The 19,266-nt window shown below is 36.6% G+C and overlaps 4 protein-coding genes across 4 annotated transcripts; 2 read left to right on the forward strand and 2 right to left on the reverse strand.

The window, feature by feature from the left end:
* Positions 1–2: 2 nt before the first annotated feature.
* Positions 3–774, reverse strand: LOC145212412 (10 kDa heat shock protein, mitochondrial-like). The gene has a single exon (XM_080080522.1). The coding sequence runs from the start codon at positions 686–688 to the stop codon at positions 380–382; it is 309 nt and encodes a 102-aa protein (XP_079936648.1). The 5' UTR covers positions 689–774; the 3' UTR covers positions 3–379.
* Positions 775–1,794: 1,020 nt separating this feature from the next.
* Positions 1,795–3,688, forward strand: LOC145214798 (2-methoxy-6-polyprenyl-1,4-benzoquinol methylase, mitochondrial-like). Its single transcript, XM_080083402.1, has 5 exons — positions 1,795–2,060; positions 2,205–2,354; positions 2,689–2,924; positions 3,280–3,368; positions 3,433–3,688. The coding sequence occupies exons 1-5, from the start codon at positions 1,907–1,909 to the stop codon at positions 3,644–3,646; spliced, it is 843 nt and encodes a 280-aa protein (XP_079939528.1). The 5' UTR covers positions 1,795–1,906; the 3' UTR covers positions 3,647–3,688.
* A 178-nt stretch (positions 3,689–3,866) lies between these two features.
* LOC145214799 (dynein light chain 2, cytoplasmic) lies at positions 3,867–4,976 on the reverse strand. Its single transcript, XM_080083403.1, has 3 exons — positions 4,847–4,976; positions 4,413–4,511; positions 3,867–4,260 (listed from the first exon to the last, which is right to left on the reverse strand). Exons 2-3 carry the CDS (start codon positions 4,491–4,493, stop codon positions 4,072–4,074), a joined length of 270 nt encoding a protein of 89 aa, XP_079939529.1. The 5' UTR covers positions 4,494–4,511; positions 4,847–4,976; the 3' UTR covers positions 3,867–4,071.
* Positions 4,977–9,765: 4,789 nt separating this feature from the next.
* LOC145215132 (uncharacterized) lies at positions 9,766–13,674 on the forward strand. Its single transcript, XM_080083788.1, has 9 exons — positions 9,766–10,289; positions 10,359–10,421; positions 10,486–10,569; positions 10,651–10,771; positions 10,881–11,062; positions 11,143–11,217; positions 11,493–11,639; positions 12,002–12,061; positions 12,123–13,674. Exons 1-9 carry the CDS (start codon positions 10,071–10,073, stop codon positions 12,582–12,584), a joined length of 1,413 nt encoding a protein of 470 aa, XP_079939914.1. The 5' UTR covers positions 9,766–10,070; the 3' UTR covers positions 12,585–13,674.
* The last annotated feature ends 5,592 nt before the right edge of the window (positions 13,675–19,266 follow it).

Here is a 19,266-nt window from a genome sequence, read left to right on the forward strand (position 1 = left end):
AGTTACCAATATGCTTAATTCTATTATTGCAAAACCAATGGATGGACTACAGGATACACTTGAAATTACATTTCTCATTCTTATGTCAAATAATTTATGAATGAAAACCATTTAAACCTTAAACTTAAATGCAGTTTTTAACTTCTGAACATTTTTGTTTATATTTGTGTAAATACACAACGTGTTATTTGGTTGTGGATAATACCCATTGTTGGCAAAAATTACAATTGCAAGCATGTAATACACAATTTTCACATCCAACCAAAGCACAATTGAATAAAGAAATGGTGTTGTAGAAACACAAGCACATTGCTTAGGACAGTTTGTACAGCATTTCAAATGCAGCATATGATTGTTCACTGGACTGCCATTACTCTCCTTATTCTTGGAATTTTCCTAAAATGTCTGTGTCGCGGAATAAGAAGTAATCCTCATTTTCCAGTGTAACAGTTGTGCCACCATATTCAGGCAAAAGTACTTTGTCACCTGCCGCAACATTTAACGGGCGGACCTTTCCATCTTTGTCTGCCAAACCAGGCCCAGTGGCTACAACGGTAGCTTTTAAAACTTTACCACTGCTTTTCTCAGGGATGACAATTCCACCTTTCGTTCTTAGTTCTGGAGCAAATCTTTGCACAAGCACTCGGTCGAAAAGAGGCATAAACTTCTTGAAAGCTTGAGATGCCATTATAATATAAAACAGCTGTAACACTTTGGTGGCAAGGAAAGAATGTTGCTACTTCTAGAAAATAAAATACACAAATAATAAAACAAAGACAAAAAAAGTTGCACACACTTTTAAAATCATTTGTAAACATTGCTGAAGCTATACTTTCATAAACTACAAATGTTCATTGTCAGAAAATTATTGGTTTGTATATAGTCGCTGCATATTTACCACAGCAGAATTGCAGCAGCCAACAACATACAAGAATACACCAATTGACACCACCAATTTCAAACCCCATTCCTTTATTCTGACTTTTTTATAAAAAATACACATGTTATCTTTTCTGCCTCTGTTTTTTAGGAATCTTAGTTTTTCATAATATCACTTAAACAAAATTTTCCAAACAATTTTGCAGTTTGCTTTCCGTCACATACGCAAAATAAAAAGACAGAAGAAGCAGTTTCTTCTTGCCGCTGACGAAACACCAAGAAACTGCAAATCAAAAACGCACGTGCGACCTTCTCCAACAAGCGGCATGTACGCAGTCTATGAAAATTAGCCAACCATTGATTTGTGCGACGGTCAAAAAACAACACAAAAATCTGCTGTCTGTTGTTCATTTTATCAACAAATATTAAAATATTGCAACAGGATTAATATATTGTACTACAGTACTGCTATAGTTCTAATAAAGTTTATTATTGTTGTTGTTTCTATCAAATTAAGAAGTGAAGCATATTCTTCTAAAACGCATTATTTTACAGCAGTTAGAAAGTTCCCGAAATTTTCGACAAATTTACGGATCGTAAATATAAAATAGGTCAATATATTTTTTATTCGGTCAAAATAATTTGTTATCTAAAACACTGTTGCATTCCAAGATTATTTTCAAAAAATGCAAACTTATATATTGTTTGGTTTTGAATATGACAATGAGGTACCGGTAACTTCTATTGCAACCAGCAAAATTTTACTAATTTGCTACAATCGTATATTACTGGAGTTGATTCTTTCGAGCGTAAAATTACTAATTTAAATTATGTCGTTACCGTATTTGAGTTCAAATTGAACCTTTTGTAAAATCGATTTTTTTGATCTCGCAAAAGACGTGGGGAATTTCCCTAGTATATTGATGATGTTTGCTGCCTTGTGGCCAGAATTTATTTATCAATAGTGAAAATGTTGTATTGTTGTTGGTTACCCTGTAGTATTGCTATTTAGATTATTTCACTAAAAATGTTAACTCGACAAGTTTGTCGGTGTATGCGCAAACCACCCAAAGCCTTTGTAGAATGGTGTCGATTCGCGTCGGCGGCAAATGAAAATACAGACGAAGAATTCACACACTTTGGATACGAAACTATTCGGAAGAATGAAAAGACGCAAAAAGGTATTGCACTTTGTTATGTTGTAACTTATGCCGAGGTTTCATATTGCTGAATAGTCTTGAACTTATGGTAGATAAAACTGAAAGTAAATTTTAGACTGGTCAATGTTTGCACTAAAACGTCTGGTTGATATTTCTACTTGACAGTGAATGAAGTTTTCCATAAAGTAGCTTCAAAGTATGATTTGATGAATGATGTAATGAGTGCTGGAATTCACCGACTATGGAAAGACAAATTTGTAGGAGTTCTAAATCCTAACCAAAACACAATTTTACTGGATGCTGCTGGCGGAACAGGCAAATATAAATTTTAAAAAACAATCAAATTTATGATTTAAAAAAATGTGATTCGATACCAAACGCGAACTTAAACTTTTAATGGACTTTAAAAGTGCAAAACAAGAAGCTTAAATGCATAAATAATTTAGTCATTCTCTGTTCATTACTTATTAATGATTTAGTTCAGAAAGCAGCCCTACAATTAAAGTTCAAATGCAATAATGATATCAAGCATACTTATAAGTATACTTAGCTAATTTCATTATTTATGTTTCTATTCATCATAATATTTTATCGCTGATATAGATTGTAGCAATTTGCATGAATTCATAATTTCTTATTGCATGTTTAGGTGATATTGCTTTTCGGACACTGAATTATGTCAAGACCAAAAGTTCAGTAGAACCTGAAGTAACCGTTTGTGATCTAAACTCTGACATGCTTGATGTTGGAAAGGAAAGAGCAAAAAAACAAAATCTGGATTTAAAGTGGGTTTGTGGAAGTGCTGATGATCTGCCTTTTCCAGATGAGTCATTTACTGCATACACAATATCATTTGGGATCCGAAATTGCACAGATATTAATAAGGTGATGACCACATTCAGAAGGCTTTTTAATATAAACTAATTTCATGGACTTTTTACAGAAGCTGGTTATAACCAGCATATATGCTTTGTTATCAATGTTTAACCCAGTGGTTCCTAATCTTGATCAGTGAATTCCTAACTTAACAAATCAAATCATTATCATTCCTGCTTGATATACTACAGACGCTAAAACACTCAAAGATTATTTAAAATTCAGCCTTTTTAAAACTTCACAGATATTCCCAGTGACTATTTTAAAACCACATGTACAAATTAAATTATATTCCTCCCCAGTTGGGAATTGCTGGTTTAACCTTTTTTTATAGCATGTGTGTAAACATGCAGACATTTTTTAGGTTTTGGAAGAAGCCTACAGAGTGTTAAAACCTGGGGGAAGATTTCTCTGTCTAGAATTTAGCCATGTTCCAAACTCAATGCTAAGAAGGTAGACCGACAAAAACAAAAAGCATTCACATTTTTAGCTCTCTATCAATTTCTAATGTGTTTAGTGTTTATGATGCCTACTCCTTTCAAGTCATACCAGTCATGGGAGAAGTGATAGCAGCAGACTGGAAAGCATATCAATACCTGGCCGAAAGTATCAGAAAATTTCCCAAACAGAAGGACTTTGCTGATATGATAGAAAGTGTGGGTTTTAAGGAAGTCACTTTTGAGAACCTGACATTTGGAGTTTGTGCAATTCATTCTGGATTTAAAATTTAAACCGTTATTCATGGAAATAAAGTGTTTTTGCTTTCTGCCTAATACCGGACTGAAAAACTTTTTATGGGGGAATTTTTCTGGTGTGTCATGGTTTCTGTAGTACAAGGGATTTTTAGTTTTGTAGTTTTATTTTGTAACAAAGCACCATGAACGCATTGTAACTTTGTGTAAATGGAAAAATAATGAAACAGGTCGGTCTCTTTGCCAAATAGTGCAAAAATGCTGCTCAGCTTTATGTAATTGTGTTCAAGAAATGCAAGCACCTTTCAGAAAAACGCAAAACCACTGGAACAGTCAACAAAGGCAAAACAACATACCTTACATGCGGCACATTGAAGCAACAGAAAAAAACAGTTGTACATGTAAAAAAGAATGCAGCATTTAAAGAACACTTGTAGCTAAGTCCAGCACATAGCTCTGGAAATTTATCCAGATTTGAAGAGCAAAATTGCTACTTGTCCCAAATAAAAGTAGATGAAATGCTTGGTTTCGTGGGTGACATAGCTTCCAAAATTTCTGCCAACAATGCAATGCCAGGTGGGGTTGTATTTTTTGTCAAACTCCTTTTTGATGTAAGCAGCAATGTCCTTTTCAATGTTGTATTTCTCCAGGGCCTAAAAACAAGTTTTCACATGTTATTTTTGATTGTAATATGCACTTTAGTCAAAAGCACAACAGCTTAGCACAAAGTAAAATTAAGTTTGAGAAAACATATATAATTTAAATATTTTTTATCTGGTATTTAATGTACAAACAGAGTACATACTTGTGTAGCACAATCTACGGCATCCTGTTGCATGTCCTCAGACATATCAGCATTTTTGATGACAGCTTTTCTTTCCGACATTTTGCAGCTTGATTATATCTAAAACATGAAATAAAAAAACACTTTAAGATTTTTAATTAAGATGTATTTAACAACACCAGTCCTTTTTTATAAATAGAAAAACGTAGCGTAGGTAACTTATATACCAAATAAAAGTAACAGTTTAAGATTATGTATATGTTTCGCTCTATCTGGGCCCTTAGCATGCTCGTAATGCAGGCAAATCAAAATTGCTCCAATTATATATTTGCATTTTACTTGTATTGCCTTGGGCAAAGTTACGCTAAAAAACACCTGAAAATGCAGTTTAAAACATGCTACTTTTCCTTACAGAACACTAACAAACGGTTAAAACTTAGGCTGTAAAGGGTTACCTCAACGACGAGTAGATCAAAGGGCAACTTTACGCTGGCTGACCTCTTCGGGATACAATCAGATGTGACTTAACTGCCGCACTCGCGCTGGGATTAGAAGGTAACGAACGTTCTTCCGAAGAATACCCAGGCGGCATAAAGCGTTGCCAACAGATACAAAACGCTGATTGGTCGGCTTGATGTAAATATTTGAGCCGGCGGCACTCTCATTGGCTGATTGGTGCGTTTTTATGTTAACCTCGAAGCAGCCGTATTTTCCGACGATATTGTACAACCAGCGTGTAGGAAGACGTAAATCAATTGTATCGTGGGTTGCCATGCGTGATTTTGCTCTGTTGAGACTTGTGCCTTGACCAAATATTGCCGGACCACGATGAAAGTTTTGTTGCGAAGGGCGAGGTTTCATTGATGACGTTTTGGGGATTCGTGCTTATCAAAAAGAGCACTTTTAAGTTTAAACATACATATGGAAAAAATGTTTTTGTCTGAAAAGTAGCCTTACTGCATCGTAGACTAGGTTACATATATTATTCATTCTCCATCAATCAATACACTATCTCTGTGAAAGTTTCGCACATGAGGAATGTCCCAAATGTTTGTTATGGCAACGTATACTTTCAGATTTTCGCTTCATCCGTGATCTTGGTTTTATTGACACATGGCACTGTTAAGCTTGGCCTAAGTATCAGTGGACAAAAATGCTGATTGTCTACATGGAACTATTTGTCATGCTTACGGGTTTAATTATAGCGCTGGACAAGTTCATTCGTTGTGTGGTTGACCTTTCCATTTGCGTAGGTAACATTTTTGGGCAGATTCGATGCTTTAAATAACAGCTGGAGCATAACGGCTAGAGATAACTTGTTCAATGGTGTGTATCGGCGCAATTGTTTGTGTGGTTCTACTGTTCCTCTGGCAAACCTCTTTTTTATGAAACACCAAATATACGTTTTGTTTTGTGAATATTTTCACAAATAGAAATGTATTTTACATACGAAGTAGCCTAGGGTAGGCTTCATTGTGACATTTTCATTTCAAAACATCAACTAGCCGTGATACGATATCTTACTTAATAACTATTCATGTTGCCTGAATAATCTAGCTGTAGGCTAATTGTGTAATGCAAGCGCAAGATAGAGCGTACTCCATTCAATCATGATCCAATTATGATTTAATCCCGTTGCCCAGCAACGCGAGCACTCAAGCTTCGATAAGTAGTTTACGTATTTGTTTAAACTTAAAAGAACGCAACATTTCAGAAGCGAAATCGTTATTTCAAACTTGGTCTGCGCGTTGGTGGTCAACGTGTTAGTGTACCCGTAGGCAACTACATTTGCCATTATTGTCGTATTGAAAAGGTTGCGTAGGTCGAAATACAGCTTAAACCAACAACCCAATACCGAACGAACATGCCATTGCGCTTGTGGGTCGCACATAGACGTTTCCCTGAAGGCTAATTTGCCCGCATCTGGTTGGTGTTGTGGTCTAATTGAAGGGTTACAACAAGAAAATATGTGCTATAATGACATTAGCCTACGGTGTAAAAACGCAATTTGATCAGTTAACGATTGGCTTTTTCGTGTTGATGATCAAGTCATACATCTGAAATACGTTTGGATAACCACAGTTGGAACAGAAAAAAAAATGATTACATACCCCTTCAGACAGAACTAGCCTACATGCGAGTAGGCATATAACATTTTGCTTGTTGAAAATTTTCGGCAAATTTTTGGGTAAAACAAAGGATATTATTGAGTAAAGCCTCCGATTTGTTCTCCATGTTACTTTATTCGTGTTAGAAGAATAAAACGTCCAAACTGATAAGTTCTGATATCCCTGTGGCCAAAGCAAACTTTTCGCTTCCTTGAAAAATAAAAGATTTAATTCATAAAATATTAGATGTATGATCATGCGTGACGTACTTAATAGACCGTGACAACGTCAAAAAACGGGAACGTGTGGAAAATCTACTGACACCATACCTCACGGCAGACCCACATTTAGCTAATTTTCGACAGGTGGCGGAAATTCCATTAAGCTACGGGAGGAGGGGCGCGAAAGACGAGACAATTATGTTCCTGACAAAGTATTCTAGTTTGTTTATCAACCATCAAGATCCGATTTTAAAGCCTACAAAAACACACACAAAAAAAAACGGCAGCAGAACTTTTTCCTATACTTTTCTATTGTAAACGCTGAAATCTTACTGGGCGCGTTCAAGCGAAACCAATCTTAACACTTGCAGAGAACATTTTTGTTTTTAAAACACAAACAAGGTCTAATATGTATCAGATTAAAATGCCTAAAATCAAATTAATTAACTCAAACTTTCATGCAAAAATTTTGTTCGATCCGTTACTTATAGGCAAAGACATCGCCCGATTTATTTCGTCGCTAAGCGGGCTGTGTGCAGTCTCTGCTTCGTAGTCTCTGGTCTAACTTGTTCTGCCGCCATTACAATCTTGTACTTTGTCACAAGACTAACAACACTAAAGCAGGTGTTTAGTTGCCTTCACTTCAAGATTAGGGTTCCCAGACGTCCGACATTTCTCGGGCATATCCGGTATTTTGACGTAAATCTGTTTTCAGAAATTTTTTTTAAAACGGTCTTAAATTTGACGTCTTGCAGCCTAACCTGCAGCAGTTTTCACAATTCTTTTTCTGGGGGACTTAAAAGCTTACGTTTTACATGTTGTCGGTGCTGTTTATAAAGCATGATGCTGCCTACATTGATATACAAAACAACTTATCAACATGAATTAAAGGCTATTTAGTGTTTTTTGCTTCTAAAAAGCTAACAATACTCGGTTAAAAGGACCAGATCCTGTAAAATTTTCTGTTTTGAAAAATACTGCACTTTTTGTCTCTGTAATAGTGATGCTATTTGCCAAGAATGGTACTGTCTGGGTTAGTTACTAACATGTAACAACATACGATAGATAACGCATGTTTGGTGTCGCCTAAGATATTTATTAAAACCGTCCAGAATTTTGCTCACGCAGATGTGATAACCGTATTCAAGACAGTCTCACAGATGAGCAGAGTGCAAGACAATGTAAAGTCTGTCCAGCAACACCATTTAGGCCTATTGCAAAGTCAGGACATATCTGTTTTCGGAGCTTACAGTCCAACGTTTCTCAACAGACCTGTAACGTCCCGTGAGCGCGCCCCGGTTACAGCGCGGAACGTCACACGAGGGGGGATTGAAACGCGATTCCTAAAGGTCTCCAACACGCAGTCCACACAGATAGGGTGTTTTGTAGATCTTATATTCAAACACTTTCAATGAAGAATGAACAGGACGGTGGGAGGCGATAGAAACGATGGAAAACGAATGGGAAACGGATAGGAAGCGGTTTCAACTGTTATGGGAACCGGAAGACAACAAATAACATGGGCGATCCCAGAAATCACTGTCACACACCAAGCTATGTAGAGCAACAGTGTAGAAAGTCACGCTTCACGTGAATATCGTACAAAAACGCAATAATCGTCAATAAACAGCTTTTCTACAAAAACCGACGCAGCACCGTGCTCCACGGAAGTCAGCAACGAAAAGAACTAAACCACGTTGCGTTATCACACAAAACTGGCAGTCCATTGTTACGTCACACAACGCAATAGATTACAACACAAGTTGTACTGAGGAAATGCGGGAATCTATAGAAATCGGCAATTACTGGCAAATAAGATGTAACAAGACCCTCATGCTTTATTTAGATCGCTTGCTAGATGGAGCCACAGAGTTGTTACGTTTCATCCTTAACAATATAGGGCCTGGTATAACATTTACAAAGGATGTCTTATTTTAACCATATCGCACTGTCACAAGTTACGATGACTGACCAAGTTGTAAAGATAGCAGAAATTGAAAATGGAAAAGTTGTTGTCAAATGGGACCGATTGAAAGAAATCTTTAATCGGAGTGATTTGGAAAAATTACCAGTTCTTATCTATTCCATTTCTGGAAAAGCTCGTGGTGGCAAATCGTTTTTGCTAAATATTATATGGAGATTTTTGAACAGCAAGTACTCTCAAGTTAACCAGGTTGGTTTTAAAATCCATGTTTTGCAATTAGGTTTGCTTCGTGTTAAAAAATACTTTAACTGACTTAAAAATGTTAATAAAATGTTGCTTGTAAATGCATGAAGCTTGTTTTGCTTTACTGCGAAACTGCTGCACTTAGCATGTACCAAGCTTAGCAAATATTTTTGTGCGCTTTTTCGTTTTCTTTGTTAACGCCATGTAATTATTTCAAACTTCAGAAAATTTAAAGTTGAAAATTTTTCGTTTTTGCACCTTATAGTTATTGTAGTTATCCACGCATAGGACGCAGCCAGTTTGTTTGGAGGCTTTTTTGTGCCGTTAAGTAGAAACGTGGTGTTGATGCTGATATGTGGTGGGTTGCAATGTGCCCTTTTAACATTAATGTTTTTTTGTATTGGTTTTTGCGAGCTTTCACATAATTCGGATAAACAGTTTTGGTATAGCGAGTTGGCATGGTGGTTTCGTTTGCAAGGTTAATAATTAACAGCACCGCCAAAAATTGCCAGGCCCAATTCCAATAATTTAGGGTTAATTCCAATGCCCCGATTTCATTACAAATCTTCCTTTTTTCAGGAGCCCACTGACGATATTCCAAATATATTCTCTTCTGCGCATCAAGTTGAGCCAGCTACAGTTGGGATTGATATTATGAAAGAACCATTTATAATCTGCACTGCGCGTGCGGATGTAAGTTACCATTGGGACGCGTGTCTCTTTATAGAAACAACTATTAGGAAACATTTAAAATAGCAAAGTATTTTAACATTACAATAACTATACAGTAATCTAAAATGTATACTTTCACTGCAGTATATCAATATCTTTAAACCATTACACCGACAGTAAATTAAATAACATTTTTTTTGTTTATTCCTACGCGCCTTTTGTCCGTTCATTTTTATCAGTGTTTCCGCCATTGGTTTTTACAACGCTTCTGCCGTTCTTATCTACCTTCTTTTGCCCCGCGCCACAGATTGAGCGTTTTTCCCTTTTTTTCCTTTTCTTTCCATCTTTACTAGTGCGTGTTTGGCCGCGCCATCTGCAGGTCCCAGTTCTACCTTACTGTCAGCAGTTTTTAATATGTTTGTTTGTGCTTTATAGTTAAACTTGCATACCATTTTTTAGCGCTGTTTTGTTTTTAGATACTGACGATGCCTATTACTTAGGCGAAATATAAATGTCTAATAAAACGGTGGACGACTTCAGACTTGTCAAAGTTTTCAGTCTATTACACCGACAGTGTGCAGTATTTCTTATGGACACACAAGGCAATGAGGCAGATAAGGAATCCACTTTACAGGATCCGCACATTTTTGCGTTGAGCGCTTGGCTCGGTTCTTATCAGATCATAAACGTCAATCGACGAATTGACTGGGGCGAGGTTGATTCGAAAGCTGTGAGTAAACCCTGATGGTGACCAAAGTTATTCATTACCTGTGATAACGAACAAGCATCAAACATTTAGGGGTATTGTGTGCACGTACAACAAAACAGCAAGGACATCGACCCATCGAAGCAACCACACTCTGTAAGCATTCTATATTTTGTTGCGTAGTTTTGTTGTGAAAACATTGACAAACCTTGATTTTTAGAATTTGCTGTTGTTGGTTCGAGACTGGCCAAAGGTCCCGACTATTTCACACGGCCTAGAAGGTGGAAATAAGTATTTTGAGCAGGTTGGAATTTATCGTTGCGGTTTTTAGCAACCTTTTTAACAACATAACTTTGTATTCCTAAGTTTGCCTATTTATTTGAAGAAATATGCCGAAGCTAGTGATGAAATGAAGGACCTTGTAACAATTTACAAGAAAGTTAGTTGTTTTATTCTTCCCCATCCCGGACTTCAAACAAGTGAAGAAGGCTGCCACCAATGGTCTGGTGTGTAATAAGACAACATCTCCATTAACTATTAAATCTGTTTGACTCGAATTGAACGTTAAACCTCCGATGCAGAAATACTAACGCAGAAGTGTTTTTGTCACCGCAGTTGTACGAGATGAATGCCGAAAAAGTATCACGAATCTTTTTGAGCAACTCTTCTCGGAAAGTACGTTGCAAGGCTTAGCAGAGTGCTCGCTAACAGGCAGCGACATGTTGGCGCTTATTGAAAAATTGAAAAATCAAAACAACTTGAGTACAACAGAACCAGCAATATCTGGACAATTTCAGGTAAAGTTAATGGGATAACACCTTTATGTCAGGAGGAAAGTGTATATAGTAGGCTCATATTTCCGAAAATTGTTTTTAAGAGTTACAAGGACATCTACATGGATAGGAAAATGGAACGTTGCGTTGAGTCGTACGAGGAAAAAATGAAAACTCAGGCAAACACAAAGAATATTTTGGAATGTGTTATTAATGTTCAGAATCGAGCATCTGACAGAAAAAAATGTTTGTTTTCTAAACACATTTTTCCTGCTTTTATACTGTTATGTTTTTCCAGCTAAAATGTTAGTGATTGTTTTTGTTTAATGGCCATCAAAAGTGTGTATTCTTCAAATCGTAAAACGAGGGACACAACTTTAGATTTTTATGCACCTGGTTGCTTGTTTTGAATTCTGCTTGTCGCCATTAATCAATTCCACACCCTTCTTTACAGATAGTCGAAAATGAAAACATATCACAATTACAACAACGACACGAACGTATTCACGAAATTGTAAAGGAAGAATTTAAAGAAGAAAAACTAATAATAACAGATGAGTACATGAACGAATTTTGCAACCGTTTGGAAACGGCTTTTGAGGTAAAGCTGTGGACATAACCATACACTCGTATATAATTTTCAACCGCGTATGACAACCTTATTTGTCTTGCTAATATCAGTAATGTAAAAAGAAGTGTTTGAATACCTATAGGTTACTATTGATATTATTCTTGTTGATGGTGGTTTGGGCATAACCGATAGCGACGAGTAGTTTTAATTTGCTTTCGATATTATTTTACTGTATATATTGAAATAATTCCCTTTCAAAAAACAAGAAGAACAACAAAGTACTAAAATGTCATGCAATGATCTTAAAAATCTGCACTTTGTTTTTTTTATATTTGGAAAGTTTTTTGTTCACTTATTGTTTTATATTATATTCTTCACATATTTAAACGCAGATAATTCTGGGCAAACGCCTTATCCAAACGTACAAAAACGAATGGAAGAAGACATATGATGTAAGTAAGAAAGAACTAGATTACTTCTTCACCTAAAGTGATCATTTATTTTTTTATCCAGAAATTGTCAGTTCCAGAAAAGATTGCTGCGACGTTTTCGCAGGATGCCATGCGGAAAACCTTTACAGCAATAGGAGAAAAGCACCGTAAAGATTTAAAAAGATATATAACCGACGCAAAAGTGTTTCAACAAACCGTAAATGACTATTTGAACTTCCTCAATGACATTTACGAAGAAAAAGACAAGGATGTAAAGCAAAACAACAAAATTGCGCTTGCCGTCGGCGGTGCATTCGCAGGTTTTGTTGGATGTGCTGCTTTGATTGCTGCACCGCCACTGGTAGCATTAGCAGCTGCAGTGAGTATACCTACTGCGCTTGCGATGGCTGGTGGAGCTGCTACCATGGGCGCCCTGGGAGGAGCTGCTGGAGGTAGCCTAGGCGTCGGTGTCAGCAAGGCAGTTAAAAAAGATGCCAAACAAATTGCTGAATCAGACATCCAAGCTTCGGATCAAGAAAATTAAACAGCAGTCATTAGAAGCAAAATAACAGCAGGCAATTACGAAAGTTTCAACTTAAAACAATAACTTTGTCATTGCCGAAAGTTGATCAGCTGGATGATCTGATTTGGCTTATTGCAGCCTTTTGTGTTCTCAAATCCTGTCCCACTTTTATATGGAAGTTATACGATTGATTTTTCACTTGTATAATACACGCATGCAGATAGCTCGGGTCATGTAAACATACGTTTAGTAGGACAAAACTAAAGTTCATTTATCATTTAAAGCATTGTCGAATAAGCTAAATCGTGATTTGTAATCATTATAATCTTGTTAATGTGTTAATACCGATATTGACAAAAGATTCGAAGATTGTGATTTTCCTGTTTATCTTAAAATACCAATTAAAAACTCCAAAATGAAATTTGATGATTTTTTGCCAACTATTGTTTTGCCTTGAAATGTAGAGCAAACTTTACTGCTGTAGGTATTGCACAAAGCAAAATCAACATGTTTTAACCAGTTAACGTTTTTATTTACTTTGCAACAACAATTAGTTCCGCAGTGGATTGGTCCGTATTTTAGTGCGCATTCATTTATTGCCACACAAAATATGTCGAAGGTAAGCTCAATTGGTTGTGGTAAATCTACTACCATGTGACTGACGGTGTACGAGGCAGACAGCGTTTCCGATTGAGTTTTGTTAGTGGTCAAGAGATGGAGCTACAGAGCAAATTTTTCTGTTTTGTCCATGTCAGTTGCCTTATTTTAGACTCTCAGTCACACGATTGAACTTGAATTTTAAATCAACCGTGTCTACGACGATAAAAAAATTAAAGCCCTTGGGTGCTTCAATCTAAGTTTGATTCAAACCTGACTTTACAATCATAGCCACTGTTTTGTCGTAAATTTTGCCCAGGTAAATCTATCTTTTACGGTCCGGTAACAATTCTGCGCCAAGTAAGTTACTGTAAATCTAAAACTTTTGATATCAGTTTGTAGACTAGTGGTTTCCGTAATGTGTTGTGATTTTATTTCATACATCAAAAATAAATATCTTTACTGCTTTGCTTTACTTCGTGTCGAGTTTTTATAAATAAATTCCTAGATTCAAGTCCTCGCCATACCCTTTTGACTTGCAGTCTCTTACCTCACTACCCTATTTTGAAAAACACTCTTTAGGGCAGTTATGAAGTTGACGCTAAACTCGAAAAAATGAACACCGAAATTTCCTTCTTGAAAATATTAGATATCCGGGAAGTCGCACGAAAACGAACTGTGAAACTTTTCAACGTTCTGTTTTCTTTGACAGCTTTTCTGCGAAAGTACCCGATGGAGCCGACATGGCTGGTCTTCTTGAAAGAATTTAACAAATTAGGAACTGACCTGGCAAAAAAAAGTAACTTACAAAATTTACAGGGTAATAAATGCTATTGCAAACACCACTTTTAATTTCAACCCACATTTGTGTTTCATATGTACAAAGTCAATGGCATGCTTAAAATAAATGCATGTTTCGAGTTATCTGTAGCGGAATAGATGGCACAGTAAGGTATTTTAAAACAAACAAAAACACCTTTTTGTATGCTGTAATATACGTATTTATATTATGTACTAAGTAACACACTTGTGTAGTGCTAATGGGCGCATGTCCCCTTTTACGAGTTTCTGGTTAAACAAGTACTAGGAAACTAGCAGTAATTGTTTTGTTTTTTCAACGTCGGCAGATGGTCTATACTAAGTCTCTTGACCAATTGAAAGTACGACTCGGGAATGCCAAGTAACATGTTACAATTTTCCACCTATTCCTGATCATTTAGTTTAGAAGAAATTAACCGACAATGGAAAACGTTTATGGGGTTAAATCCTAAACGATCCAATTAATCATTTCTGGGTCGTGAAGGTTTCATTAGCATCTCAGAGTTGTAAGTCGGGCCGGGTTCGTTTTTTTTTTTTTTTTTTTTCAAAAAAAAACGTGCTTGTTCGTTTTAAGTAGTCAGTTGCTGGACCTGACCTAATGTCAAACAGCCCTAAAACGCCTTGTTTAAGACCAATTGTCTATTGTGTTGGTTGTCTTGGTCTTTTCTGAGGCTTTTAAGTATACGCCTGTCAATCATACTTTCGGACCAAACGGGTTTCCTAAAGAAGATTCGGGTTTGGAATGGGCTTCCGGGGCTCCAGTTTACGGCCCGTTTACAACCCTGTAGCAGCCACACCAGCTCGCGTTTTGTTTTTGACAAATAAACTCGAGAAATAATACTTGAGTTCATGGGCGCCGGCAGAAAATTTTGCAAATTTTGGCTGATACTTTACCGTATCAAGAATTTGTTACATATGAAGCCATGAATCGTGTACTTCACGATTGAGTTGCCTAAAAGTTAAAGCATTGAACGATGTCACAAATCCCCGCGCTGCCACTTTAATGAGGTTTGCTGCTAAATATGTTATATTGAGGTACACTGAAATTCCAAGGGGAGGCAAGTGCCCCCTCTTGCCCCTACGTGGCGGCGCCCATGCTTGAGTTGTGTGTGAGCGAGGATTTGCGTTTCTAAAAACGTGTCAAAAGATCATCCAACTGTTAAAAACTGACATCGGACAGCAATATCGAGGTTTAAAGCAAGAGATTAAATTCTCAGAGTTTTTCATGTTCTTTTTATTACTTTTAAAACTAAGTATTGTGACTATACAATGATGTGAACAGAATATGGACAAACCGTTGGTTTTCAAATACAAAAAATCTTTTCAAAAATATGTGTGACATGAAAAATTCATCGCAATTGTAACCTTACATGTAAGTAATACAAGCAGTGCAAAATCCCACTTATTTCATTATACGTGTGGCATCATCACATTTAATGAATCACGGGAAAGTTGTTGGGTTACATTTGATCTTGTCTGTTGTAATACATTTTTTAAACGATCAAAACCTAAAATATAGGGCAACTGAACTCTTCTTTTTCAAAACCATTTTTCCCTTTGCGATATTTGGAAAACACTATTTTAATTTGAGTAGATGAAAAGTCACGAAACAAACAAATCCTCGGAAAAAAAGCCCCTGCCTGGTAGTAAATGGAAGGTGTGCATTTGTACAGTAGAGATATATGGTGTCTCAATGCCCATTCACAAGACGCAAACATATTGACGAAGTCGACAAATCTTTTCTCTACACAGCAGTTTTCCTGCACAAATTGACAAAGTTTTATTCCATGATTTGCGGCAGCAAGACATTCCTTGTTACGTCGCAATTTAAATAACGTATTTGCAAGACACCACAAAGAAGTAACAGTCATTTCGGTTGATTTTAGGGTACTTGAGTGATACGACATTTTGGCAAAATGAATTGCACCGTGTGGTTTGTCGAATTTAAAATGGCGTTCGGAAATGACGTAATAAACAAAACTGCAGAACTCAGAATATTTTGTTAAAGAAAGCCCAGCAGTTCTATTTTCTGAACGGAATAACTCTATCCTTTTATACCAAACATTTTTTAGGAAACTTTCAGCTTCTGATGACTTGCCCAATCTTATTAGACATTCAACTTTGTGAAAAACGAACCCGCTGAAACAGTTTGCTGATGGTTTCTCAATGACACCTTTGCATTCCCATGATTTGTCAAGGAAAAAAAGAGCTTCTTCGTATCTCATCAGACCACAGAGACTGACACCTTTACCAAAAAATGCAAAATTTAAAGTTGGGTCCGTTTCTTCTTGTACATGTAGTTTTCTTCGATAGAATATACATTTTTCAACTACTGAAAGAGCTTCGCCATAACATCCTAAATAATTTAGGCATGCATTGTAGTCATTCAACAGTTGCGAATGTGCGAAACTGTTTAAATCTTTCGGTGGTTCCACTTCTGTTTCGTTGTAAGCGAGTTTCAAGTAATACCTTGCCTTTTCGTTGTCTTTAAGGTACAAATAACATCTTCCCATGTTTGCGTTGACCTCCCATTTTGATACACCCTGCATTTCTTTGCAATGGACCAGAGATTTCAAATATTCTAATGCTTCTTTATATCTGTTTAAGTAAAATAAGCAAATGTTGCATCGAAACAAGTATGCAGCACGCAGGTCGATCAAACTTGGCAAATTAAGTCGTGTCAGTTCGTCTTCACAGATTTTAAGACATTCTTCAAATTTTTTACAGTGTAACAAACTCGTCACATATATCAACTGCAAAATCTGTTCTTCATTTTCATTTTTACATTCCCCTTTACATTCATTTCCCACTTTCAAAGCGAACCCGAAAGGAAACAACAAAATTGCTATCATTGCTTTTCTATACGGAGATTCCACTAAGTCAATTGTCGTTTTTCTTTTTTCCCCAAAACATTCAACAACATACTGTTGAAGCGATGATGTGATGTTGAATGCGTCCACAACTGCTCTGCTTCCTATGTCTTTTGTAGCCCATTCCATACACGATGGCTGGTCGAATTGCGTTGGTTGATGCAAAATGTCATTTTGGCCTAAAGTCTTGCTGTACCACCTTAAACGCATTTCACATGCAACTGCCAACGAAAATTGAAGTTTACCATGCAATGTCTCACTGATAATCCCACCCCAGCGCAGTTCATCAAGAACGTTAAAACATTTTAAATTTTTACAGTCGTGCAAATGAGCAAGATGTAAAATAAAAAGGGAACAACCCCTTAGCAAAACACGCTTTATGTCTATTTTATCAAACAAAGTACTCATTTTTACATTGTAGAGTTTGTAATCTTCTTTGACATTCTGCAGTACCCGTTGGTTAAAAATGGGCATCTTTTTAAGTTTTTGCACAATTTGTGATTCAAATTCTTCAGAGACCACAGAATCTCCGTATACAAAACAAGATTTGGTCAACATATCTGCCAAATGATATCCATTTTTCACATCCTCTTCTGTTTCCAAGTAGTTTACCATCTCATTGACTGGTTTAATCAGCTCAGTTGTCCACGGCTTCTCCTCTGTCTTTGTTTGTCTTCCCAATGGATTCTTGCTAGCTTGAGGAGCAAATCCATCAGGAGAAATTCCACATGGAGTGTATGCGTCATAAAACCAATCTTTGTCTTCATTTAAAGGATTGTTAAGACATGGAATAGCTAAAAATGTGAGCAAAGTTTCACCCAAACGAACAAGAATCATTTGGTAAACTGTTGCAAACCATTGAAAATATTCTAAAACGTCTTTGTAATGAGGCTGTTTCTGAACTCCTTCCATTAACACAATAATGCTCTCTAAGTCAGAATATGGAGTAACTTCTCCTTTAGCCAACGAACCCATTCCTACCAAAGCAAACTTGCAAGGAGTCTCCCCCATTATGTAAACAGTGTGTCTTGCAATATGACCCACGATTTGCTTGTATGTTTCAGTAACATAATCTTGTATTTTTCTCACTTGTTCGACTCTCTGCTTTCGTATTACATTAAGCGTTTCTCCTTTCAAGTCATCAGATATCGGTTTTAGCTTTTTAAGCTTATCTTTTGTGTTTTCACGAAATATTTGAATTTCTGCTTTGGCCTCGGCAACAGCTTTACTCACCAGCTCTGTATCTGGATTTGCAGCGTTAGCCAAATTCATGATATGCATGCATACATCATCAAGATCCTTCCTAATGTCATCAACATTGTTGGGCTGCCTTAACACAGCTGATGTCATCAAAGCAACACTTTGAATGAGACTGATTTTATCCGGACTTTTCTCTTTGTACACAAGTCCCAACTGATGCAAAGTTTTTGCTGATTCTTTGGGATTTATTTCCTCTCCATTGGAATGACATTGATCAAACTTTAACTTATTTGCTAAATTATTTTCTATCGCCATAAAATTTGTGTTTGACGTTACAGCATTTGCACATAACGCGAAAAATGCTAACACCTTACTCAAGTGGACTAAATCTATACCTGTTAATAAGACAACGGCGAGTGTAAATCCCGGCTCGGGTCACCGTGTAACATTCATTCTAATATAGTAGTGAATAAACGAAAAAGCTATCTTCTGATGTTAGTGCTACCTGGCAGTTTAACTGGTGATCTCCATGTGTATTTTTCTGAGAAAAAAATATAAAATATATTTATCGAATGAAGCTGCGTAGTTAATGTTTTACGTTGAGTAAACTTAAAACGTCATTTCGATAACAGTGTACAAGACGGTCTTCGTAGTTTCAGTTCCTCTATTGTTTTCTACAGTTAAAGTTGTTAAGTGTCAAACTTTTGCTCAACATGTACCCACAATTTTTAATTGCCGTATAGCAATACAAGGCGGGTAAATGTACTAAAACCAACCTTGAGCAATTGATACTACCATTTTTACCAAACAAACTCCACGACTATTAACTAATTCTAATTATGTGGGCTTAAAAGAACAGTTCATAAGCCCAAAGTAAACCCCACAGCTCATTGGTCTAACTTCAAAAGGGATGGTTGACGTTCTTGGAGAGGCAAATGATTTACGATTTAACTAAACCAAGTCTTCCAGTACATCCCTTTAGGTTTCTTTTGACTATGTGCTATGCAAACTTTTGGAACACTAGCAAACTAGCTGCAATCCAATATACCACATGGATCAGTTCAGTTAATCCCATGTTTCTCATTAGAAATTCTTATAACCTTTATTAAACAGAGGCTTGAAACCCGAAAAATGTATTAATGGTAATTTTCAACATCGTAAACCACCCCTTGACTAAAAAACAATGGATGAGTGACCATGCGTGACGGACTTAAAGG

Source organism: Phallusia mammillata, chromosome 2, assembly GCF_965637545.1.
Source record: "Phallusia mammillata chromosome 2, kaPhaMamm4.hap1.1, whole genome shotgun sequence".
NCBI lineage: Eukaryota > Metazoa > Chordata > Ascidiacea > Phlebobranchia > Ascidiidae > Phallusia > Phallusia mammillata.